Below are 27,479 nucleotides of genomic sequence, written 5' to 3' on the forward strand. Positions count from 1 at the left end.
CCTCCCTTTCCCCAGGTGGTAAAATCCAAGGATGGTAAGTTCCCTTACAAAAAACAACATAGTATTTGTATATAACTTAGATACATCCTCCTATAGGCCTTAAGTAATCTTTTGATTACTTGTAATAATAACAACATATGATGTAAATGCTATTTAAGGAACATTGTATTGTTTAGGCAGTAAGGACAAGGGAAAAAAAATCTATACATGTTCAGTACGTGTGCAATTATTTTTCCTCAGTTAGTTTTGTTGTTTTAAATTTAAGATACAGAGAGAAGAGAAATAGATGGACGAGAGAGAGAAAGAAAGTGTTCCAATATGTTAGTTCACTCCCACAAATGCTTATAATGGTCAGAGCTAAAGCCAGGAGCCAACAATCAAACCCAGGTCCTCTGATGGGATATGTGATCTAGACTGAACATTTTCCTGACCCTTAAATGTTTTTGATCCAGAGTTGTTTGAATCTGTAGATGTGGAATTGATGGATGGAGGACTGATTGAACTACTGTGATAATTAACTGAAACTGTCCAAAGTTTATCTTGTGAACTTATCTACTATATGCCTTACCTTGTAGGATTTTGATGGTACCACAATGTGACCATAATTAAAGTATGAATATTCTTTATTAATGGAACAGAATATGAATATGCATTATTTCAGAGTAGACTGACATCTTTTGTTCATTTCACCTTATTTCCACCAGAGGGCAGATAAAACTTGCTGATTTTGGACTTGCTCGATTGTATAGCTCAGAAGAAAGGTAAGACTATTTCCAAATGATTATGGTAGGCGTTAAGAGTCCAGTTTGAGAGGCTATATTAGGACCTCTTGATTGATATTTTATTGAAAAATTTTTAGCTTTCGTGGCTAAGTATACACAACAGTGAAATTTTCCAGCATATTGGTTGACTAATCACAAAATTTTATGTATTCAACTTAAAAATAATTGATTTTTTAAAAATTATATTTATTTAATTGAAAGGTAGAATTACAGAGAGGGGGAGAGACAGAGATTTTCAATCTGCTGGTTCACTCCTCAAATGACTGCCACAGCCAAAGCTGGGACATGCTGAAGCCTGGAGCTTGGAACTCCATCCAGGTTTCCCACGTGGGTGGCAGAGGTCCAAGCACTTGGGCCATATTTTGCTGCCTTCCCAGGTACATTAGTAAGGAGGTGCATAAGAAATGGAGCAGCCAGGACTTATGTGGGATGCTGGCATCACAGGTGGTGGCCTAACCCTCTGCCACAACTCTGGCCCCAAAAGTAATTGATTTTTTAGCAGTAGTAAATAAGATTTATTTTAAAATGTGCAGGTTTAAATGTGATTGAAATAAACTTAAGAATTAAAAAAATTCATTCCTAAAATTGTTGGTATGTATATGTGTGGATTTCCCTTGTGCCTGGTTGTAATAAAATATGGATTTGTCTTATTAGAACTAACTTGAAATTTCAAATAAAGTATTTTTTGTGGAATAGTGGATTTCATGTAAATAAACTGTGCAATTAATTGGGGTTGAATAAATCTCTAGTCAGTTTAACCCATTCCTTTTGTGTCTTTATTTTCAGATTTATATATATATATTTACTGAATAAGCTTTTATTTTATTTCAAAGGAATAGAGAACGGGGGGAGGGGAGACAGAGATATTGCCCATCTACTGGCTTAATCCCCAAATGCCCACAACAGCCAGGCTGGGCCAGATAGAAGCTTGGAACTCAATCTGGGTTTCCTACATGGGTACTTGAACTATTACCTGGTACTTCCCAGGATTGCGAGTGTCCCAGGTAGAGTCCCAGTACCTGCCCATATATGTATTTAGTTTAAATTCTCTGTGGCAACCTTTTCATTTTTAGTATCACTATAATTTAATACAGTGAAACACCAGTTGTTGGAGTTCTCAGAAATAGATGCTTGCTTTTAGTGAATCTTTGGTAATTTCTGGTTAATTGAAGAAAAAATCCAAAGACTCATTCGTTTGAAAATTTGACAATCTGTTTATTTTTAAATTTCATAGTGCCCATCCCATCATTGTGAAAATTATTTTTAGTATTCTAGAGTAGAGGTTTTTATATAGTATGTTTTAGATGTATTAGAATCCATGAATTGTGTGGGTGGAATTGTTGGACAGGGCCCCAAGCCTTTTGTACTTGCTTTTGCCAGAGGTATTCTGTTTTTGTCTTGTCTACTCTACTTATAATTAATATTTTAAGAAACGGTTATGTGGTTTTGTTGTTTGAAGCTGTTCTAGAGCTTAAAAACTATGCTTCTCATTTTGCATTTGACAAAACTGAAACCCGGAAAGCATTGAGTAACTTTTTAATGGCATATAAACATTATGTGTATTTATATGTATAACATGTTGTTTTGAAATACATATACATTGTGAAATGGCTAAATTGGGCTAATTTACATATGTATTCACACTTTTTTTTTTTTGTGGTGAAAGCACTTAACATCTCTTGCCATTTTTTAAGAACATGATGCATTGTTAACTAACTATAGTCACCATGTTGTACTATAGATCTCTTGAACTTATTCCTCCAGTTTAACTGAAATTTTATATCCTTGGCTAGCATTTTACCAACATCCTGCAGCTCCTGGTTGAACTACTGCTGAGTTCAGTGTTTTTTAAGATTCTACATACACAAGTGAGATCTTACAGTTTGAATATTTGTCTCTCTCTGCCTGTCTTTCTTTCACTTAACATAACATAATGTCCTCCATGTTGTAAAAGGGACTTCCTTCTTTTAAAAGGCCGAGTAGTGTTCCGTTGTGCAGATATACTACATCTTTTTATCCATTTGTCTGTTAATGGACCCTTAGGTAGATTTCATAACTTGTCTGTTTGTGAAGGGTTGAGTGATTTTAAAGGCCAAAAGTATTGGCAGAGACAAGGGTGTATAGCTTAAGGCTTTTGACTGACAATTTTTCATTCTTTTCATTGTATATAAGAGTGCTTATTGGTAGAAATTGAAAAGAAGAATTGGTCTGAATGTTTAATCCAAAACTTCACTTGGATAACATATTTTTTGAATGACTAGACTTCTGTGGCTTTTTTTTTTTTTTTTTTGATTCTTTTGAGGGGGAAGGAAATTATGATTAAGGATTTTGATTGCATAGCTGGTTAATTGAGATTTCACTTTAGTTAGATTAATACAAGTATTTGTTATCCTTGAACATAAATTTCTTTTTTGTTTTCTTGTTAGAATTAGAGAAGGTGAGAAAAAGTTACTCTTTTCATATAACAGAATGTTTTTATGCCAATATATGTTCCCTAGAATTGTGAAGCCTGATTTTTATACATTGAACTCCATTTTGCCTTTGATTTTCATTTTAAAATGCAGTGTTGGAATGCAATGTTTGTTTCCAGTAGCGTGCCAAGATGTGGCATGTTCACTGGGCCATGGTCCCTGTTGTCCTGCTAGATTGATGTAGGGATTTTATGTTTAGAAAAGCAGAAAATTTAAAGTCCTGTGATTCTGCATCTTCAGGTAATATATACTGAATTTTTCTGCTCAAATTTATAAGAAAAACTTGGTGAATCATTTTGTTTTATTAACAAATAGCCTTCAGGGTTTATATATGCTTTTTTAAAAAAATGTTTATTTATTTATTTGAGAGATAGAGTTAGAAATTGAGAGAGGGAGAGACAGGTTTTCCATCCTCTGGCTCACTCCACAGATGGTCAGCAACGACTAGAGCTGGGCCAGTCTGAAGCCAGGAGTGCTGTTGGCAGGGAGGTGGATCAGATGTGGAGTAGCTGGGACTCGAACCGGCACCATATGAGATGCCAGCACTGCAGGTGGAGGCCTAGCCTCATACGCCACAGCTCCGGCCCCTACAACTGCTATTTTTTAGAATAGTATAATACTAGTTTGTAAAAAAATTCATTGGTGGAAAAGGTAATAGAATGCCTTTACAATACATATATTGTTTCAATTAATTTTATTAACATAATGATTTTAAAGAAAATCTAACTTTTCTAACTATTTCTTGAAATATACAGCAAATTATTTTTTATTCATTTGTACTTCATTGTTAAAGACAGTAAGGCAAAACTTTATCATATTATACCCATGCAAATGTCAAGTCACTTTAAAGTGTTTTCTAAAAATATCTCAGAATAACTGAAGTGTTCAAGAATTTAGTGTAAAGCTTTTTATTTTGAAATAGAGCCGATCTGGGGTTATTATTGTAGTAACATCAACTTTCTCATTTGACTTCAGATATGCTTTTTTTGAATGTGAGGAAAACTGGGTGGAGTTAAAGCTGATAACTGGGCAGTGGGGTATATGACCAAGTTGGAGCTTCACCATCATATGTGCAATAATAGAAGAAAGATTGGAAAAGCACTGAGTTAAAATTATAGGGAGAGAATGAGTTTCTTAAAGAATAATTTTCTCATTTTGAGAGTCAGCATTCATGCTATGTCCCATTCAGCACTGTGAACTGTAAAACTTGAAAGCAAGGCTTATGTTCCAGTTCTTTATTGTTACCTATTTATCTTAATTACCTATTTTAAGTACAACTTTTCCTGAGACTTTCAGCCCCAATATTTCCCTCCTCTGTAGTTTTATTTATTTTTAAGATTTTTATTTATTTCATTTGAAAGGCAGAATTATGGAGAGACAGAAAGAGAGAGAAATCTTCCATCCTCTGATTCACTCCCCAAATGGCTGCAATGGCTGGGGCTGGGCCAAGCTGAAACCAGGAGCTTGGAGCTTTTTCCTTGTCTCTTGTGTGTGCAGGGTCCCAAGGACTTGAGCCTACTGCTGCTTTCCAGGGTGCATTAACAGGCAGCTGAATTGGAAGCAGAGCAGCTAAGACTTGAACTAGTGCCCATCTGGGATGCTGGCACTAAAGAATATGGCTTAACCTGCTGTGCCACGGCACTGCCCATAAGAGTTTTATTTTAGTAAGTCATTGATACTGTGCTTTGCCAAAGGATGGAGTATCTTTCTCTCTGTCCCATATGAAAAAATGTGTTTCAGTATAAATTGAAATTAACTTTATTTTCTAGAAAAGAAACTGTAAGCATATATATATGATAATGCAAGTAACATAAGACTCATAGTCCTAAACTGTGTAATTCTACCTCTAGTTCTGGCAGTGTCATTTAACCAGTTGTGGAGTCTTGAGGAAGTTAATCTCTATGGGCCTCATTATTCTTAACTTCAAGAAGAATAATTTAGGGCTGGCGCCACGGCTCAATAGGCTAATCCTCTGCCTGTGATGCCGGCACCCCGGGTTCTAGTCCTGGTTGGGGCGCTGGATTCTGTCCCAGTAGCTCCTCTTCCAGTCCAGCTCTCTGCTGTGGCCTGGGAGTGCAGTGGAGGATGGCCCAGGTCTTTGGGCCCTGCACCTGCATGGGAGACCAGGAGAAGCACCTGCCTCCTGGCTTCGGATCAGTGCGGTGCACCAGCCACAGTGTGCTGGCTGCAGTGGCCATTGTGGGGTGAACCAATGGCAAAAGAAGACCTTTCTCTCTGTTTCTCTCTCTCACTGCCCACTCTGCCTGTCAAAAAGTAAATAAATAAATAAAAATAAAAAAGATGAAGAATTTAAAGAAATAAACAAAATTGAAACAAAAAAAATACAAAATGTTAGTGAAATGAAGAGCTGGTTTTTTGGAAAAATACAACTGATACATCATTGGCCCAACTAACCAAAAAAAAAAAAAAAAAAAAAAAGAGGGAGAAGACCCAAATCAATAAAATTAGAGATGAAAAAGGAGATGTAACAACGGATACCACAGACATAAAAAGGGTCATCAGGAATTAATACAAACAGCTATCTGTCAACAAATTGGAAAGTCTAGAAGAAATGGATAGATTTCTGGACACACATGATCTATGAAAATTGAGGCACAATGACATTGAAAACCTAAACAAAACAATAACTAAGATGGGGATTGAATCTGTAATAAAGACCCTCCCAACAAAGAAAAGCCTAGGACCAGAAGGCTTCACTGCTGAATTCTATCAGACTTTTAAAGAAGAACTGATTCCAATTCTTCTCAAAGTATTCAAAAACATTGAAAGGGAGGGAATCCTCTCAGATTCCTTCTGAGAGGCCAGCATTACCTTAGTTCCAAAACCAGGAAAAGATACAACAAAGAATTATAACAAATAATCCCTGATGAAAATAGATGTAAAAAATCTTAACAAAATTCTAGCTAATCAAATCCAACAACACATCAGAAAGATCATTCACCTGGACCAAATGATATTTATCCCTGGTATGCAGGGATGGTTCAACAGTCACAATCAAAAATTGTGATACATCACATTAGCAAACTGAAGAACAAAAACCATATGACTGTCTCTAGATGCAAAGAAAGCATTTGATAAAATACAACATCCTTTCATGATAAAACCTTAAGGAAATTGCGTATAGAAGGAATATTCTTCAACAGAATCAAAGTGATAATGAGAAACCTACAGCCAGCATCATATTGAATGGGGAAGTGTTGAAAGTATTTCCACTGAGATCCTTGGAAGCATTTCCACTATGATCTGGAACTAGACAAGAATGCCCACTCTTCATTGCTATTCAGTGACCATAGTATGAGGCCAATGCTGTGGCATAGTGGGTGGAGCCACCACCTGCAGTGCCAGCATCCCATATGGATGCCAGTTTGAGTCCTGGCTGCTCCACTTCTGATTTAATTCCATTCTGGTGCTCCAGGGAGAGCATTAGGGGATGGCTAACGTGCTTGATCCCCTGTGCCCATTTGTGAGATCCAGAGGAATCTCTTGGCTCCTGGCTTCTGATCAACCCAGCTCCAGCTGTTGTGGCCATTTAGGGAGTGAACCAGTAAATGCAAGATCTGTTTCCCTGTAACTCTGCTTTAAAAAAAAAAAAAAAAAAGACTATAGGAACTCATCAGAGAGTTTGGTAAAGTTGCAGGATATAAAATTAGCATATACAAATCAGTAGTGTTTTTGTACACAGTCAATGCCATGGCTGAGAAAGAACATTCACAGTAACCATAAAAATTTTGTTTTAAAGATTTATTTATTTAATTGAAAGTCAGAGTTACACAGAGAGAGTAGGAGAGGCAGAGAGAGAGAGGTCTTCCATCCGCTGTTTAACTCCCTATTTGGCCACAATGCCTGCTGGAGCTGTGCTGATCTGAAGCCAGGAGCCAGGAGTCTCCTCCATGTCTCCCATGCGGGTACAAGGGCCCAAGAACTTGGGCCATCTTCTACTGCTTTCCCAGATCATAACAGAGAGCTGGATTGGAAGTGGAGCAACTGGGACTCAAACCGGCTCCCATATGGGATGTCGGCACTGAAGGTGGTGGCTTTACCCACTGTGCCACTGTGCTGGCCCCAATAACCACAAAATGTAAATGCCTTAGAATAGATTTAACCACGGCAGTGAAAAATCTCTGGTAAATTGCAAAACATTCAAGAAAGAAAGAGAACACGCAATAAAATGGAAAACCCTCCCATTCTTATAGATGGGAAGAATTTTTTTTTTTAAGGTTTATTTATTTATTTGAAAGGCAGGGTGACAGGGAAATACACAGAGAGATTCTCAATCTGCGGCCCACTCCCCAAATGGCCACAAAAACCAGGTCTGGGCCAGGCCAAAGACAGGAACCAGGAACTCAATGTGGATCGTCTATATTGATGTCAGGAACCCAATTACTTGAGCCACCACCTTTGCCTCTTAGGTGTACATTATCAGGAAAATAGTCAGGAGTCAGAGCCAGGTATGAAACCCAGGCACTCCACTGTGGGATGCTGGCGTCATAGTCAACACTTTAACCTTCAGGGGTAGGGAACATTTTTTTCTGCCAAGGGCCATTTGAATATTTATAACATCATTTGCTGGCCATACAAAATTACCAACTTAAAAGTTAGTCTGCTGAGGCTGGAGCTGGATTGGAAGAATTAATATCAAAATGTCTATACTACTAAAAACAGTTTACAGATTCAGTGCAACCCGAATCAGAGTACCAAGCATTCTTCTCAGATCTAGAAAAAGAAAATGATGCTAAAATTCATATGGGAACAGGAGATCCTGAAAAGCTAAAGCAATCGTAAACAACAAAAACAGTTTTAGAGGTATCATTGTTTCAGCTTTCAAGACATACTACAGGGCAGTTATAATCATACAGCCTGGTACTGGCATAGAAATAGACATATAGACCATTGAAAAAGAATAGAAACTCCAGAAATCAATCTGTACATCTATAATCAACTAATCTTTAAAAGACCCAGAAGCGCAAGCAAGCAAAGCAGAAATAGACAGTAGGGATTACATCAAGCTAAGAAGCTTCTGCACTGCAAGGGAAACCCCTTAACACAGTAAAGAGGCAACCAACAGTATAGGTGAAAATATTTTCAAACTATGCAACTGGTAAAGGATTAATATGCAGAATCTATAAAGAACTCAAGAAATTCAACAATAAGAAAACAAAGTCCAGTTAAGAAATGGGCAAAGGCATTTTGAACAGGCCTTTTTCAAAAGATGAAATTCAAATGGCCAGCAGACACATGAGAAAATGTTCAGAATCACTAACCATCAGCGACACGCAAGTCAAAACCAGTAAGATTTCACAAATGGCTCTCATACAGAAATGAAAAAACAATAAACACTGGCTAGGATGTGGGGAAAAGGTTCCCTGATTCACTGTTTGTGGGAATCCAAACTAGTGTAGCTATTGTGGAAGACAGTATGGAGATTCCTCAGAAAGCATATGATACAGCTATTTCACTCCTGGCAGTCTATCCAGAGGATATGAAATCAGCATATGAAAGAGTTATTTGTACCCCTATGTTTAGTGCAGCTCAATTCACAATAGCTAAGATGGAGAATGAACCCAGATGCCCATCAACTGATGACTGTGTAAAGAAAAAGTGGTACATATACACTGTGGAATATTACTCAGTCATAAAAACGAGTGAAATCTTGTGTTTTGCAACCAAACGGTTACAACTGGAAACCATTATACTTAGTGAAATATATCAGTCCCAAAAAGACAAATACTGTAGGCTCTCCCTGAGAGTGATAACTAAACGAAGCATGGAATGCATAATTATTTGCATTGTAATCTGCATTAAATTATTCTGTACATAAACTGTTCAGAGGAAATGACTTAAAGTCTAAATGAACTTATCTTTTAAACACACAGGACATATGTAGATGTTAAGAAATTATGAATGACTAGTTGACAAAAAACTGTATATGGGTGAAATATTTTAACATTCAATTATTATTTATAGCCACTGTCTATGTTTCCAGTAAACTAGAGTCTTTTTGCTTTTACCTTGTTAAACTTCTTATTTGGTGAAATATTAAGCCATTGTAATGTAATGTAAATTTAAAATATTATCTCAAAAACTAAAAAAAAAAAAGTAAGGACAATGGGAGGGAGAGAGTAAGGGAGAAAGGAAGGAAATCACATTCTTAGACTTATATCTACAAATCATATTGAATGCTTAAATTTTTTTTTAAAAGAAGAATTGCAAATCTCCCAAATCCTCATTTTATGGAATATTGAAAACCATATATCTTTTATGTTTCTTAAAAATTACTGTGATCAAAATTAAAAACCTATATGATCATCATCTATATGATGATCTTAAAAGAAGGAGAGAGAAGGGGAAAATGACAGACATTTTCAGAGTATTATGCTAGTTGATTAACACTGCTCTTCAAAATACATACCTTTTGGAAGGCAATATTGCCATCTAGTGGCTTTTCAGAAAACAGCAATTAAAAGCAAAATAAATTTTCCCAAAGCTACTCTTATTAGTGGGAGAGGAAGACAGCATCATGGCTTCTGCAGCTTATTCTTCAGCATTAAACTTTCTTCTTTATTTGTGGTTGTTATCATTTATTTTGTTGTTTTTTTCACTCAATCTAGAATTGTCAAAGACATGGACCATATTTTATGCTTTTGTGTGCATACTCCCTAAAATTTCATATGCATTCACAGTACATGCACGATTAATTCTGATAGAGGAGAAGGTGATCCCTACCTGGAAGTCCCACCTGACATAGATCAGTGCTGTAGGGAATTTTGGGGATTCGAAGTAATACAGAGATTACTGTGTAATAACATATGAATAAGAATAAATAGTATTACTAAACAAGCTTTAGGAATGGAAATAGGAATATTCTTTAGATTTCTGACTTAACAGTAAGATCAAAATTAAATTGTGCTAAATCCTGTTGGAGTAGGCTGTGTTTTTGACCAGGAGAGGGGGCAAGGCAGTTTAATTTTTTAGGATACAGTGTTCCCTCCTACCCATGTTGGGAGAGTATTACACATGTCCTTAATGATGAACACTTACAAATTTAGATTTTAAGGCCTTATCTTCTTTTTGGTCTCCAAACCTTTGTGTCTACTTAACATCAACCTGGGTACTTTAAATTAAACCTTGGTTTAAAATCCCGATATACCACTTCTTGGAAAATGTACACTCTTTTTTGCCTTTATTCGCTGTTTTAGTTAAAGGTATGTTGTCATTCTCACATATACATATGTCTCCAATAGATCCTTGCAACTAAAATTTTATTGGTTTTCCTGCCTGTGGTCATTCTCGCTCATGTTCTTTTCTTCTGCTGTTCTTTGTATTACTGTCTTCATTCCCCTATACATAATAATTATTTACATTTCCCTAAACCTGCTGTGCTCTTGAATGCTTTTGTGAATCTGTATAAAGATGTTTCCTTTTGTATGGGATTACATTTCGCGTTTCCTCAGTCTTACAGAGTTGGTGTTTTCCTCTAGGATGTGGTTTAGGATTACCTTCTTAAAATCTGCCGTGAATTCCACAGGCGATCTTTGGTACATCTTCCTTTCTGCGCCAAGAGTATATTATTCATCATTCTACATAGTACTTATAGTAGGTTATTGTAATTTATATTACCCTGGACTGTAAGACTGAACAATGTGCAACCATGGTTTTCTGTTTGATTGGTCCTACCATCTTTTGTTTCTTAGCACAGTGCCTAGCTCAGAATTCTGATAAACACCTGTTGTTTTTACTAACATTTGTGTATAGCACTTTATTATTTACAGTCTTCCCTTACAAGAATTATATAAAGTCCTCTGAGTTGGCTGATTTAAGGTGTCATTGTTCTTGTGCATGTTTTAAAGGTAAAGATACAAATTTAGAAAATTTAAGTGCATTTGCAAGATCACACAATCAATAAAATGTGGAGCTAAGAATGCAGGTCTTTTGAAAACTTGTTTTCATTATACTGTAGTGTTCCTCTGGTAAGACTCTGGATCCAACCTTGATTACTTAAATCTTTTATCTTCCAGGTGGAGAACTTTTAGTGGCTTCTCAGGTCTCTTATAGAGGTGCCATTAGACTGCCGGCTATTTCTGGAGTTCTTTTGTAGCACAGGGTCTGCTGAATTTTGCTAGGTTTGCCTTCTCACCTTCCAAATATACTATTTTATTTTTGCCAAATGAGATATGCTGTACTGTTTGTCTTCTAGTTGGTTAGCAAGTTGTATGGTATTTCCATTAAAAAATTTATTTGAAAGAGGGAGAGAGAGAGATTGATGGATCTTCAATCCCCTGGTTCACTTTCCAAGTGCCTGCAATAGCTGGGGCTGGACAAGGCTGACACCAGGAGATAGGAACTCCATCCCACATGTGTGGCCAGGACCCAAGTACTTGAGTAGTCATCTGCTGCCTCCCAGGGTACACATTTGCAGGAAGCTGGAGTGGAAGCTGAGGCGGGACTTGAATCCAGGCACTCTGCAATGGGATGTGGGCATCTCAAGCAGTGGCCTAAACATTGCACCAAATGCTCACCTCGGCATTTCCATTTTTAAGTCTCCATTACTCATATGGGATTTCATTTTATTTTAAGCAGCTTGAAAGCATCTCAGATATGTAGTGAGAACACTATAAATGAAAGTATTTTAATATCACCAAGAGGTTTAAATTATCTGAAATTTTAGATAAAAGCTTTATTATGTTTAAGTCTGATGACTTTATATTTTAATATTTTGTTAGCTACGTTAAGGTAGAAGCTTTAAAAAAAAGTTTTTTTTTTTTTTTTCAGGTATTACTTCCCTGGTTGACAAAGAGATAGTGTCTGCCTCCTTTTCAAAGACTTGAGATTTACAAATGAAAGTATTTAGTGGAAATAAAAATCCAGAATATTTTACATTGAGACCATTTGTGGGGGAGGGCTTTACAAAGTTGTTTTTGCTATCTGCTCGAATTCCCTTTTTTTTTTTAATTTAATGGCAGAGAGGAAATAAATATGTGAGTTTTGCTAGGTTATGGAATTTATTGTTTGGAATTTATCCTTAATTATGGAAAGAGGACCGGCGCCGCGGCTCAATAGGCTAATCCTCCACCTAGCGGCGCCGGCACACCGGGTTCTAGTCCCGGTCGGGGTGCCAGATTCTTTCCTGGTTGCTCCTCTTCCAGGCCAGCTCTCTGCTGTGGTCCGGGAAGGCAGTGGAGGATGGCCCAAGTGCCTGGGCCCTGCACCCCATGGGAGACGAGGAGAAGCACCTGACTCCTGCCTTCTGATCGGCGCCGTGCGCCGGCCGCAGCACACCAGCCAGCTGTGGCGGCCATTGGAGGGTGAACCAATGGCTAAAGGAAGACCTTTCTCTCTGTCTCTCTCTCTCACTGTCCACTCTGCCTGTCAAAAAAAAAAAAAAAATTTATGGAAAGAAATTAGGGTGGTCCATTATATCTCTTCCTTTTTGTAAGTATATACATTAATCTCTAAACACATAAGAACTTGACTATGTGTTTGTCAGTTGTAGTTCTTTTTCAGTAGGAGTTAATTTGCTTTGTGCAAAGACTGAGTGGACATACCTCAAGAATGTAATTTTTGCAGCAGGCTTTTGGCCTTACAGTTAAGAAAGCATGTTCCATGTTGGGATACCTGAGTTTGATACCCGGCTCTGGCTCCTGATTCCAGCTTCCTATTAATGCAGACACTGGGAGATAGCATGTGATAGCTCAAGTAGTTGTGTCCCTGCTATACATGTGGAAGACATGAATTGAGTTTCTCACTCCTGGTTTCAGTGTGGCACAAATTCCAGCCATTTGGGGCACTTAGGGGAGTGAAACAGCAGATGGGAGCTCTGTCTCTTTCAAATAAATTAATTTTTTAAAAGAACATACATTTTTGTAAATCATGAAAAAAAAATGTTGTGCTTTTTGTCACATCAGTTTGCTTCTCCTCTAATCTAAACACAGTCGTGTTTAGGCTATTGGCAGTAGGTTATCAAACCTAGGAGACCAAAATTTGAAGTGTCCATTTTTGAGCATTTTGGATTTTGATTTATTTGTCTACCTTTATATGATCTCTTTTCATATACAGCAGTGCTTTCATTTTCCTAGGATTTTAAATTTTCTTGTTTTGCAACAGTTTCAGTTTCTTACTACTTTTGTCTTTAATTTTGTAAATACTGCATCCTAATTATATCATGGAGTTTTTTTGAAGATGTATTTATTTGAAAAACAGAAAGCCATGATAGAGGGGAGAGAATGGGAATCCTCCATTTGCTGATTCACTCCCCAAGTGGCCTCAACAGCCAGGTCTGGCCCAGGCTGAAACCAGGAGCGAGGAACTTCATCCAGATCTCCCACATGAGTGGCAGGGTTCCAAGTGCTTGAGCCATCGTCTTCCAGCTTCCCAGGTGCATTAGCAGGAAGCTGATCAGAAATGGAGCAGCCAGGACCTGAACCAGCACTGTGATATGGGTTGCCTAGGTCACAAATGCTAGCCCCTTGATAACACTATAAACTAATATTGAGTTGGGTGATGCATGAAATTGGCCTTACTCTTTTCTAACTCTGCCTGTCTTGGAATTTGCTGTTATGTTCAAGTCTGTCTCCATGTCACCATATTGGCTTCTCTCTCATTAACCGAAAATCAGACGTGTAATTATTTTGCAAAAATTCTGAATAAATTATCATGAGTTTTAGAAAAGCAGTTTATGAAAACCATTTAAAACATAAGCAAAGCACTACTTACTTCTTGACAGTTTTCTTGCCAGGTCTGTTTTCTCCCTGATTTTTAGCTTCTTGCTCTGGAAAATGAGCATTTTCTCAGCCATCTTAGGGAACTGAAATTTCAATGTGGTTGGAGCAAGAACTAAATAATAAAGAACTTTATAAGCCTTGTGTGGATATTTTATAGAAGGAAGCAGTGTGTTTTGAAGTTAGAACATTCACATTTTATTTTATCTATACTTTGCACTGTGGAAAGTGAATTGGCTTTGTAAGCCTAAATGTAAGGGCAAGCAGTTAGAAAGCTGTTGAAATAAATTGAAATAGAATGATTACGGCTAGAATTAGGCAGTGGGCAACTAGGTGTTGTAAAAACAGATGAACTATAAGACAGTATTGGAGAATTGCTAGAACTTGATGGTTGAATATGTTTTGTGAAATATATCCTTGCCTGTCCCCCTGTTTAAAGATTTCTGCTTAAGCAGCTTTAGATAAATGGTTTGTAAATTAGGATAGGCTAAACTCCTGTAACAAAGAGAACCTCAAAATTTGATAGTGCCTTAAAGAATAAGAACTTTATGTATATTTTTCACTTAATAGTCTTGAATGGTTGTTGCTTACTTCAGTGCACAATTAAGAATATTTAACCATATCAGCAGGTCAAGTGGTGACTTTCACATAGTCATCCAGGAAACCAGGTTGGAAGATCTGCCATCTTCAACATATGCCTTCCAAGGCTGTTGCCTGAAGTCAGAAAAGAGGAGGGAAGAGTGTTAGGAGCCAGGCCTAGAAATGGCCCTTATCACATTTATTCCTGTTCCACACTTAACTGGAGTGAGGATGGGAAATGTAGTATAGCTGGTTAGCTGCCATAGAAGAAAGGAAGAACAGATTTTAGAGAACAGCTATTGAAATGGTGATGCTGTTTGCTGAGACATGAAGCAGGAAGAGAGAAGAAATTTGCAGCGAAAGGTAATAAATTTACTTTTGGATGTGTATGATGTAGGTACTTACAGGATTTCTAAATTTGCATGTATAATAAAACTGGACAAGTAAGATAGTTGATCTTTGTAGGATGACAGCATCAATTAGGAAAAAAATTAATTTCATTTCCCTAAAGAAATGTGATAGAGGAATTTAAAAGTTCTATTTCTTGGAGAACACCAAAAGAAGAGAGCATAAGTGAAAGTGGAATGGATGGGAGAATAAAAAGGCATAAAAAAAAAGATGGTATTGTAGTTATGGTACATGTCAGTCAATAAAAAACAAAGTACTTCAACTCATATAAAATAGTGATTATAGGGATCTAGATGGGGTGGGTGGTGTCTCCTGGGGTAATTTCCTCTTTGAGGAAGTAACTGGCGCTAAGCCCTGAGTGTCAAGAATGGGAATACTGTAGAAGACCTGGGCAAAGGACATTCGAAGTAGGAAGGAGAAGGAACTCAGCTAGTGCATACCTCCGGAAGGCTTACAGACTAAAAAGTTATCTGGTATGATGATATGAATTGAGATCGTATCTCAGTGTAGAGTATTATCAGCTGGGGTAAAGTATAAATTTTACTTAGTTGCGGTGGGATAACTTTTAAGCAAGTAAGTGATATGATTCAGTTTTATATGTATATATATATAATATATATATAAAGCTTAAAAAAGAAGTGAGGGAAGGTGGATAGGATGGTGATAAGGGAAATAGTGAAGGTGTTATGGAAGTATTGGCTAAGGGGTAGTAATTGCTTGGATTAACATTGTAATTGTTGGAATCATAAAAAATGATTTAGGATCCATTTGGAATGTAGGATTGACAAAATCTTATTGATACAAGTTTTGAGGGAAAGAAAAATTAAGAATGACTCCTGGGCTTTTGACCTCAGAATCTGTGTGAGTGTTAAAAAAATAGGTCCTGGATTTGTTTTATAAGTAGTTAATGGAAGGCTCTCCTTAATTGTCTCAAAACCACCAAACAATGTAGTCAGTGCAGAGTTTATTCGATGATTTCTTAACTACTTTAGGCATTTCTTTTTATATGGTTCTTTTTCATTTCTTAAAATTATTAGCCCCACCCAATCTCCATAATTCCTAGGATTAGTTAGGTTTAGAATCTCTCACAAAGTCTTGATGATCTCTACTATGTTGATATTTCATTAACTATAAAGAAAAAAATGTTGGGATCATGCTTTGTTTTATAAAAAGTATTTCTCAATCTGAATATTCATTTTATAAATGAAATAATTTTCCTAGTTTTGAGATTATATTACTATTTTAAAGTTGAATTTTCTGGGCCAGATTTTACAGTTGAATATTTTTTCTCAGTTCTCATTTTTTTCTCTTCCGACGGAAATGAAGCATTTGAAAATATGAGTATTTAAAATCACTAATTTGGTATATGTTGAGTATTTTTGCTGTACATTTATAGTTTATCTGTTTACTCGTATTTGAAAATAAACTTTTAATTTCTGAATTTGATAAGGCAGTTAATAAAAAATTATAATTTTAACTGCTAAAAATGGCCATGTTCTAAATATTACCTAGAACTTGATATATTGTACATAAAGTCAAAATATTTTATGTATTCCTTCTTCAATAAAATTTAGTCACCTGAATTTGTGTTTATCCATAATTAAGCATACTTTTATTTTTTACAAAATATTTTAATAGATAAAAATATTGTCTCTGTAGATTTATGTTTAAACAGTTCCTTGAGTTTAGTTATCTAATTTTACTTTCATAACATAACCAGAATTTTCATGTGATATAGACTCTTGAAATGTTTTAGCAACCACTTGTCATAATTTTCATCAACTTTGTTCTATCAAGATAATTTATGTAAATTACCTAAAGTTACAGGGCTACATAGAGTAAGGTACCTTTCCTGTGTCCAGTGTATTCCTGGGCTTTGTGTGAAAGGTTCATATTAAAATATGGTGTGGTATATTTTGATTTTCTGGAAAGATAAAAAATATATGATTCAAGACAGTGGTAAGTATGATAAAAATTTACAAATGGGAAGATAAATTATTGTTAGTAGAGATTAGAATATATGGAGGTATATCTTATGAGGTTATGAAGTAAGTGTAGGATTTGAATGGAAAATCAAGAAGGAATTTCAGGCCGGTGCCACAGCTCACTAGGCTAATCCTCCGCCTATGGCGCTGGCACCCCGGGTTCTAGTCCCGGTTGGGGCGCCAGATTCTGTCCCGGTTGCTCCTCTTCCAGTCCAGCTCTCTGCTGTGGCCCGGGAAGGCAGTGGAGGATGGCCCAGGTCCTAGGGCCCTGCACCCGCATGGGAGATCAGGAGGAAGCACCTGGCTCCTGGCTTTGGATCGGCACAGCGCGCCAGCTGTAGCGGCTACTTGGGGGGTGAACCAATGGAAAAGGAAGACCTTTCTCTCTGTCTCTCTCTCTCTCTCACAGTCTAATTCTGCAATTCTGCCTGTCCAAAAATAAATAAATAAATAAATAAAAATTCAAAGGAGTTAAAGTACAAAGAAGTAGATATTTTTACAGAATGATTAAGTCTAGCTGACTTAGAGTAGTAGCTAGGGTTTAAAGATGCTTCCCTGTTATGTGAAGATGTGTGATGCCAATGAACAGCAACAACAAATCACTGAGAAAATTACATTAGACAAATCGAATCCTGATACACTATTTCTTTAAAGATTTATTTATTTATTTGAAAGAGTTACACAGAGGAGAGGCAGAGAGAGAGAGAGAGGTCTTCCATCCGATGGTTCACTCCCCAATTGGCCGCAACGGCCGGAGCTGCACCAATCTGAAGCCAGGAGCCAGGAGCTTCTTCCAGGTCTCCCACATGGATGTAGGGGCCCAAGGACTAGGGCCGTACTACACTGCTTTCCCAGGCCATAGCAGAGAGCTGGATCAAAAGTGGAGCAGCAGGGACTTGAACTGGTGCCCATATGGGATGCTGGCAATTCAGGCCAGGGTGTTAACCCACTGAGCCACAGCGCCAGCCACAATCTACTGTTTTTTTAACAAATTAATTTTTTTGAAGTGCAGAGCTGGGGGGTGGGTGGGTAGGCAGAGACAGATTTTCCATCTGAATCCAGGAACCACGAGCTTCTTCCAGGTCTCCCATGTGGGTGCATGGGCCCAGGTACTTGGGCCATCCTGTGGTGCTTTCCTAGGCATATTAGCAGGGAGCTGGATTGAAAGTGGAGCAGCCCGAACTTGAACCGGCACCCCTGTGGGATGATGGCCCTGCAGGCAGCAGCTTTACCCACTACGTCACAGCGCTGGCCTCCTGATTTGTAATTAAAATGTGTATCTTAGACTGTCCTTTTTATTTTCACAATTTCTGCCAAAATCCCTTGAACTTTTTTCTGAGTTTGGATAAAGCACAGCCCTATCTATAGTAATGCTGTGGTGCCCAAATTGATGACTTTTAGTCATAGTGCTTAAACTATATGGAGAAATTTGGCTGAGTCGGGGCAGAGCAGGTCAGACAGATCTGTTGTCTGAACTTAAGAACTATAATTGACTAGAGGGAACTGCCTTGTAAGTTATATATTCCTTTTCCTTCTTCCCAAAACTAGTCCAAATCCAAACCAACCTCAGGTTAATAAGGTTAGAATACAACCTTGCTGGGGAATTTCCTATATGTCCCTTGAGTTCTTCTGATTTAGAAGACATCAAAGAAAGAGAGGTTTAAAAGTGATCTAAAGAAATGTGTGAGTATCAGAAGGTAGTACTCTAACCACAGATAAGTCAAGAATGTGATTGTAAAATACTTTGCTGGAGTATTTGCACTATGACAGTCAAGTGTGACTCAATATAATTTGAGTAGATAATCTCTACTATGGTAAATAAAGAGGTAGCAGAAGGCATATGTATCCTCTTTTTAGAAAGTGATAAAGGAATCATAAAGTACGACACCCATTGTGAGTTGTTCTTTGCAGAATAAACCTCAACTGCTTAGTCTGCATTTCTGTAGTTTCTATTCACACACCAGACTGGGTCAGAATCAATTACTGCCAAAGAAATGCCCACTTTAGATGTTTTGTTAGGTGATCTCTCTTTGAGCTTTATCTTACCACTTTTTAGTAATTTGCCATCTTTGGTCAATAAAGTCAACCGCTTTTAAATCAGTTAAATCCTTTTTAAAGTTTTTATGGGAAGGATAAATATTACTTAATACTTATTAATATAGTGACCTTTCATCAAATTAGTTAATAGCAGCCCAGCTGTTTATTTTTATTTTCGTATACTAAAGGAGTTTTGCAGTTAATCACTTGCTCTTAGATTCATTTTATGATCAAATAGATGCCTTTAATAGGCAAGTGAAAGTTGTTTTATTTAGGTTTGTAGAATTGATTTGATAAGCCAAAAAACTATTTTCTAGGAAAATCTCTCTTATTCCAAAAATATTAACTCTAAAAGAGTGCTTTCTGTGTTTTTTAGTCGGCCATATACTAACAAGGTCATCACTTTATGGTACCGTCCACCTGAATTGCTATTGGGAGAAGAACGATATACGCCAGCTATTGATGTATGGAGCTGTGGGTAAGATAGGCTTATTAACTAGTCTAGATTACTTGAAACTGTTTGTGGTGAATTAAAATCTGATTATTTAGTAATGATGGGTATTTTTTCCATTAGATGTATCCTTGGTGAACTCTTCACTAAAAAACCTATATTCCAAGCAAATCAAGAACTTGCACAATTAGAATTAATAAGGTAAGTGGTTGATTACAATATTTGTGGGGATAGGAGGGTATCCTACTCCATAGGTAAATTTAAAATTGTTCAGGCTTTTCAGAAGGAGGATAGCATAGTTCTCTTGAAAGCTAATGACTTTGAGGATGCAGGCAGTTTATACTAGTTTCAGTAAATGAAGGATCTTAAAACTCATAGATGTGTGTGTGTGTGTGTGTGTGTGTGTGTGTGTATGAGAGAGTGAGATTAAATCAAGGGTTTTGTGGCTCAGAAGAGAATACTAGGAAGGAAAGAAAAGTAGATATTCTTCTAAAATGTACATAAATGAAGAATTAATATTTTGGGATATTGTAAAGAAATACTCTTTGTATAATTACAGTATATACATATATGTAATATATGCACACCAAATATATGCCTATGCTGCGAGCATAGGTCTGCAATCGCCAGAAACTCGTACATGCTATGTTTATCATCTTTTTCTTCATCTTACTTCATTTTGTCTTAATTATTTTTAGATTTTTTTTATTTTAACAAAAAAGGCTTGACTTTCATATATAATAATATAAATTTGCAACTTCAAAGATTTCCATGGTAGTTTCAGAATATGGATGAGTCTTTTAGGAAGGATCTTGGTAGGAGGCATAGGATTCACAGAATCCTATTCTACTTTCTCAGCTGAATAAAATGAATATAAAAGCAACAAATAGTAACCAGAGAAGGATCCTAGCATTATTTCAAAAATTTGAAAAGTATCATCAAGAAAAAGAAATCACTAGAATTGGCAAGTATTTTTCTTTTAAGGGAGATAATTAGAGTGGGGCCAAAATTCTCAAAAATGTATCCCCCCTGCTCATTGCCAAGATTTTGTTATTGACCTTGGTTGCTGGGTAAGGGTTTTCTATAAGGTGCAGCAGAAGAATAACTACTTCTCTGGGGACAAGTTAGCTATAATCAGAAATACCCAACCCCAGAAACTAGCACTGCCTCAACTTCAAAGCAGCCTCACCTTCTAATGGAAACAGTTTATCCCAGACTTGGATGGTGGTGGGGAGGAGGAGGGAGAGGAGGCACAGAAGGAAAAGTTTTGATGAAACTGCAAAGAGAAAGGAAAGGTAAAGGAAATGTCTTAGTTTGTTTCTGTTGCTATAACTAATGTCGCAGACTGGGTTAATTTATAAAGAATAAAAGTTTATTTGCTCACAGTTCTGAAGGTTGGGAAGTTCAAGATTACCCCGCTGTATCTAGTGTACTCTGCTGCTTGGGGACTCTCTTCAAGAGTCCCAAGATAGTGCAGGGCATGACTAAGCTAGCCAGAATGAGCTTGCTTTTATGAAAACAAAGCCTTGACCTTAACAGCCCATTCATCCATTCTTGAAGGCAGGATCCTCATGTCCTGATACTTTCCACAGGTCCCATATTGCAAGTACCATTAACATAGGGTTAAGTTTTCAACAGATGAAATTTGGGGAACTCATTCATACCCTTGTGGAGATGGAAGCAGTTCACCAGAAACAGAGAATTTTTCACCTGATCTTTTTTATTATATGACAGACAAATAGAGAATTGGGGGGAAATACTCATGAAAATAAGAAATAATGCCTTTCAGTGCTAAGTGGGCATTTACAAAAGTTATGTATTAGTAGAAAAAGAAAATGAGAGTTAAGTTCCAAAGCATTGAAATTGTTTGTACTTTACTCTGTAAATAAAAATAGAATAAAATTATGAATTAACATAAAATGGAAATTATAGGCACCTAAAAATTTTAGATATTAAGGGTGTTCAGAATGCTTATGAAAAATGTATATTATGAAAAAATTACGAATGGATTTCAAAAACCTTTTGCACCAAAATAAACATCTTTTAATTCCATTTTTCTGTGATTTTTTTTGAAGTCTCTTTGTGTAGTGGTGGTCTCATAAGATTATAATGGAGCTGGAAAATCCTGTTTCCTAATGAAGAAGTAGGTTTTGGTAGCTTTAGTAAATTCATGATGCAAGACAGTCAGTACTCATGTATTTGTGTTAATGCTAGTATAAAACCTGTGCTGCCTGCCGGTCATAGAAATTATGTGCAGCCAATTATGTGAAGTACATAATACTTGATAATGTTTCTGGTATATGTGTTTACTATTTATTGTTATGAGTATACTCCTACTTAGTAAGAATTTGCTGTAGAACAATATGCCACATTACAAATGATATCCAGTTTTTCATTAACAAAATGATTTGCAGATTAAAAGAGTTCATTCCAGTAATATAAGGATGTTTTGGTTTTAGGAACTCTGTTATAATGCATCATTTTAACAGAAGTAAAATAATATTTTCATCTTGATAGATGTTAAATAGGCATTTACTACAACTATAAATTTGTGTGTAAATGTAGATAGCTATTTCTTTAACATGATAGCAATAATGTATCCCAAACTAAGAACCATTGTATTTAGTGTGGAAACACTAGAATAAGTAAAGATAAAAATGAGAAAACTTTTTTCTAGTACGTTGTTTAGGAGTGTTTTAGAGGTATTAACCTGTTAACAACTGGTGGTGTCAGGAAAACGAACCGGTAAGAGATACATAATGGAAAGATGAGAGCAGCATTATCAGAATTTACATATAATAGCACTGCATATATGTATATATGGAACATACAAGAGAATCACTGGAAATACTTCAAAATGAAAAGTTTGTAAAAATGAGAAAAAAAATGTCAAATTCACTATACATATACACTATATACATACAGCTTTTAAAAAACTGGTACCAGGGGCCAGCATTGTGGCATAGTGGGTAAAGCCACTGCATGATGCTGGCATCCCGTATGAATGCTGGTTTATGTCCTGGCTGTTCCACTTTGGATCCAGTTCTCTGCCAATTGGCTAGGAAATGCAGCGGAAGATGCTTGGGCTCCTGCTACCTACATGGGAGACCTAGAAGAAGCTCCTGGTTTCTGGCTCAGCGCTGGCCTAGCCCTGGTCATTGCGACCATCTGTGAGACAGCGGATGGAGGATCTCTGTCTCTTTCTCTCTCTTTCTATAACTCTAACTTTAAATAAATAAATCTTAAAAGAAAATTGGTGGCCGGCGCCGCGGCTCACTAGGCTAATCCTCCGCCTAGCGGCGCCGGCACACCGGGTTCTAGTCCCGGTCGGGGCGCCGGATTCTGTCCCGGTTGCCCCTCTTCCAGGCCAGCTCTCTGCTGTGGCCCGGGAGTGCAGTGGAGGATGGCCCAGGTGCTTGGGCCCTGCACCCCATGGGAGACCAGGAAAAGCACCTGGCTCCTGGCTCCTGCCATCGGATCAGCGCAGTGCGCCGGCCGCAGCGTGCCGGCCGCGGCGGCCATTGGAGGGTGAACCAACGGCAAAGGAAGACCTTTCTCTCTGTCTTTCTCTCTCTCACTGTCCACTCTGCCTGTCCAAAAAAAAAAAAAAAAAGAAAGAAAATTGGTGCCAATGATGAGTTAGAAAGCAGCAGAGGAGGAAAATGCCTTTAATAAAATCACTACTGTATATACCCCAGGAATATGGAAAATTAAAATGTCCCACTTAAAATTTTAAGTTCATTTGAAAAGCTTTTGGAGAGGCAAACCTTGTTTTGGGCTAGGAAGCCTTAATTTTTTTTTTTTAAGTTTGCAACTCATCCTATGTTAATCAGTACATTCTTTATAAGAATTTCAGAAGACAAGTTTTGAAACTTGACAGTTGGCTATGTTTATTTGGGAGGATAAATATGCAAATGGCCAGGAAAGTTCCTTAAAAGAAGGGAAATTTGGTATATCATGTTAAAATCAAATTATCATAATTAAAAACATTTGGGCATAAAATGCATAGATTAAATTATATGGGAAGTTCAGAAAGAAAATAAGTTAATGTGAACTGATGTAATACAGAAGATATGTGGAATCAGATGGAATAATTGAAAAATATTTATGATTACCAGCTATACCAGTTAATAAACACTGAGGATACAAAAGGAAGGTTGGAGGGAGGGCAGGAAACCCATTATCTCTCTCTAGTTAGGGGAGACAAATTAATAGACTATATCAGGTGGCAATAAATATAAAGAAAGTTGTGTATATATAGGGTCAGGGATGCTGTCTCCTAGAATGTGACATATGAGCAGAAGTATGAAGTGAAGGAACAGCAAGTAATAGAGAACCTGAGGTATGAATATTCTTAGTTTATTTTATGAATACATTGAAAGTCACTTATTGAACCATATGAGAAAAATATGAGTAAGCTCAGTCCATCTACTTAATAGCCTACTACACAGTTACTAAAAGGAAATGTAGATTGATAGATACATGGAAAAGCTACATGAAAGAGCAGTTTTACAGAAGGCTATGCTTAAGTTGATCTCATTTTCATAAAACAAATACATCAAAGGACTCTGGAATGTTATTTTTTTTTAAAGATTTGTTTATTTATTTGAAAGGCAGAGATAGAAGGAGAAAAAGAGATCTTCCATCCGCTGGTTAACTCCCCCCAGTGGCTACAATGGTTGGGTCTGGGCCAGGTGGAAGCCAGGAGCCAGGAGCTTCTTCTGAGTGTCCCACATGGGTATAGGGGCCCAAGTAGTTGGGCCATCCTCTGCTGTTTTCCTAGGCACATTAGCAGGGTGATGGATCGGAAATGGAGCAGCCAGACTTGAACTAGTGCCCAAACCGGATGCCAGCACTGCAGGTGGAGTCTTAACCTTCTGTGCCACAGCACAGGCCCAGTGGGATTGTTAATCTGAACATGGACTTTTGAGAAGTGTTAGGAAAGTAAAATTATATTTTTGGTTTATATATTTTTGCATGATTTCATTTTATTTTATTGAGATACCAAATATTTATATTATACCAAGATGCTTTTATTTTGATTCTGTAGCATTAATTTGTTTAACATGAAGAAAATCGAGGAATTTTTTTGATAAACACATCTGAATGTAATGAGGCGGCAGGGTATATTAAAAGGGGTATGGGTTTTTAAATCTTAAGATTCGATTTCTAATGACAGCCCAGCTATTTCCTTCTCTTGTGCTTTAGATTAAGTTCTATAATGCTCTAAAGTTTGCTTCTTCACAAGTAAAACAAGGCTAATAACATGCTTAATATTTTAAGCCTTAAACAAGGGCCGGGGCCGCGGCTCACTAGGCTAATCCTCCGCCTTGCGGTGCCGGCACACCGGGTTCTAGTCCCGGTCGGAGCGCCGGATTCTATCCCGGTTGCCCCTCTTCCAGGCCAGCTCTCTGCTGCGGCCAGGGAGTGCAGTGGAGGATGGCCCAAGTCCTTGGGCCCTGCACCCCATGGGAGACCAGGAGAAGCACCTGGCTCCTGCCATCGGATCAGTGCGGTGTGCTGGCCGTGGTGGCCTTTGGAGGGTGAACCAACGGCAAAAGGAAGACCTTTCTCTCTGTCTCTCTCTCTCACTGTCCACTCTGCCTGTCCAAAAAAAAAAAAAAAAAAAAAAAAAAAAAAAAAGATCTATGGTTCAGAAATCTAAATTTGAAAAAAAAAAAAAAGACTTAAACAAATAGGGGCTGACACTGTGGCGTAGTAGGTAAAAGTAGGTAAAGCCTACACCTGTAGCGCCAGCAGCCCTTATGGCGCCAGTCCCAGCTGCTCCACTTCTGATCCAGCTTTCTGCTAATGGCTTGGGAAAGCAGTGGAAGATAGCCCAAGTGCTTTGGTCCCTGTATCCATGCAGGATATCCAGAAGAAGCTCCTGGCTACTGGCTTCGAATCAGCCCAGCTCCGCCATCGCGGCTATTTGTGGGAGTGAACCAGTGGATGGAAGACCTTTCTGTCTCTCCCTCTGTCTGTAATTCTGCCTCTCAAATAAATAAATAAATCTTTAAAAAACCAAAAGAATTAAATAACTAGATGTACGTACTTTTCCCTATCACCTTTTTTTTTGTTATTGCTGAGTTACTTGCCCAATCTAAAGATTGAGAAATGATAAGACCTAGGATCAGTATTGTAAAAATACATATAAAACTGATCAAGACTAGGAATACCAATCAGAAAATTTCTTGAAGAACTTATGCTACAAGGTTTGAGATTTTTTTATTTTTATTTTTATTTTTTGGTAATAACTTTGTTCCAGAAATTATTTTCGGTGTTTTTTAAAACTTCTGTGCTGGGGCCGGCGCCGTGGCTCACTTGGTTAATCTTCCGCCTGCGGCGCTGGCATCCCATAAGGGCGCCGGGTTCTAGTCCTTTGCTCCTCTTCCAGGCCAGCTCTCTGCTGTGGCCCGGGAAGGCAGTGGAGGATGGCCCAAGTGCTTGGGCCCTGCACCCGCAGGGGAGACCAGGAGGAAGCACCTGGCTCCTGGCTTCGGATCGGTGTAGCTCCGGCCGTAGTGGCCATTTGGGGGGTGAACCAATGGAAGGAAGACCTTTCTCTCTGTCTCTCTCTCTCTCTCTCACTGTCTAACTCTGTCAAATGAAAAATAAAAATTAAAAAAAAACCTATTGTGCTGGAAGTACACATAGGTTAAAAAGTGATAGAAGAAGAAATGGAAAATATAGATAGGGACAAAATGAGATGAATGAGGAAAAAGTGCTCTGTGTGGCCACAGATGTATATTGCATGAGGTTCACATTTTAACTCCAAGCCTTCCAGCAACTAGTTAAAAAGCGTTTATAACACACAGTATATGTTGCTTATGAAATAAAGATTATTAAAAATAATATACAGATTTCATGTATGTCATAGATGTAATTCTAAAATCACCATACTTCCCTCCCCCTTCTCTCAAGCCCCCTACCTTCCTTCCATTTTTTTCCTTTAATTTTTCTAATAACATATTTTCAATTTACTTAGTAATCACAGGTGTAATGTACCAGTAAACCATAATGTTCAACAAGTATAAAGTAGAAAGACCACTGTTCTACAGGAGTGTAGACAAGGGCCAAAATCAGTAATTGAATCATAAAATGTCAGCTTGCATCCTTATACTTTTTTTGGTATTCTGTATTAACGGTCACATATCAGAGGAAACATGGTATTTGTATTTTTGGGACTGACTTAATGAAATGAAAAGTAGATTAGAATCAAAAGAATCCTGCTTCTCTCTGAACTTTCCACTCCCAACCAGGGTACACACACAGAGCCTCTAATTCCAGATGGTTACAAATACAAAGTTGACAGTTTTAAAACTTTAAAGGAATAGACTTCAGTTATTTAGAATATGAGAAAAAAGGAAACTACACATTCTAAAAAATTTGGAGTATGTATACCTTCATAAACCAGTATCATAAAAATTGTGTAGACTTGTGCTTCTCAGTCTTTTTGATTTTAGAACTTCTTTACATTAAAATTATTGAAGATTATAAGAGCTTTGTTTTTGATTATCTCTACTGATATTTACCATTATTTCATTTGTAAAATATTGTTTCACTGAATTGAGCAGATTTTCCATTTCATTGAAAACTACTTGTTACCACCACTAAACTAATGAGAAAAGCCTTTTTTTTAATTTCTCTTTTTAAGATTTATTTATTTATTTGAAAGGCAGAGTTGTTGAGACAGATCTTCCATCCACTGAGTCACTCCCCTGAAGAACCAGGAGCTTTATCCGGCTCTCCCCCATGGATGCAGGGGCCCAAGGACTTGGGCCATCTGCTGCTGCTTTCCCAGGTGCATTAGAAGGGAGCTGGATCAGAAGTGGAGCAGCTGGGACTTGAGCCAGTGCTCATATGGGATGATGGTGCTCACCCCTCCCCCCCCAAAAAAAAGCTATTAAGTGTCATGAAGTTGTGAAGCTTGTGATGATGTATATAATTTGCTGGTATGCTAACTTAAAGTTTTAATTTTATAATTGATAGTGAATACTGCTAGTTGTCTTTTCTTGAAGTGACAAGCT

General features: G+C 37.5%; 1 protein-coding gene and 1 long non-coding RNA gene across 3 annotated transcripts in view; one reads left to right on the plus strand and one right to left on the minus strand.

Moving 5' to 3' along the window:
• The window catches only part of CDK13 (cyclin dependent kinase 13), a 120,546-nt gene that overhangs the window by 72,322 nt on the left and 20,745 nt on the right, over positions 1-27,479 (plus strand). For both annotated transcript variants that reach the window (XM_017344445.3, XM_070059760.1), the window contains exons 7-9: positions 705-761; positions 19,375-19,476; positions 19,573-19,650. In XM_017344445.3, coding sequence (XP_017199934.3) covers positions 705-761; positions 19,375-19,476; positions 19,573-19,650 — 237 coding nt within the window. The remainder of the gene's footprint in view (positions 1-704; positions 762-19,374; positions 19,477-19,572; positions 19,651-27,479) is intronic.
• On the minus strand, positions 14,515-20,898 carry LOC138845875 (uncharacterized). Its single transcript, XR_011383168.1, has 2 exons — positions 20,834-20,898; positions 14,515-14,703 (listed from the first exon to the last, which is right to left on the minus strand). It is a non-coding gene; the product is annotated as an uncharacterized lncRNA (long non-coding RNA).

The sequence above is a fragment of the Oryctolagus cuniculus genome, chromosome 16, assembly GCF_964237555.1.
Source record: "Oryctolagus cuniculus chromosome 16, mOryCun1.1, whole genome shotgun sequence".
In the NCBI taxonomy this organism is placed as follows: Eukaryota; Metazoa; Chordata; class Mammalia; order Lagomorpha; family Leporidae; genus Oryctolagus; species Oryctolagus cuniculus.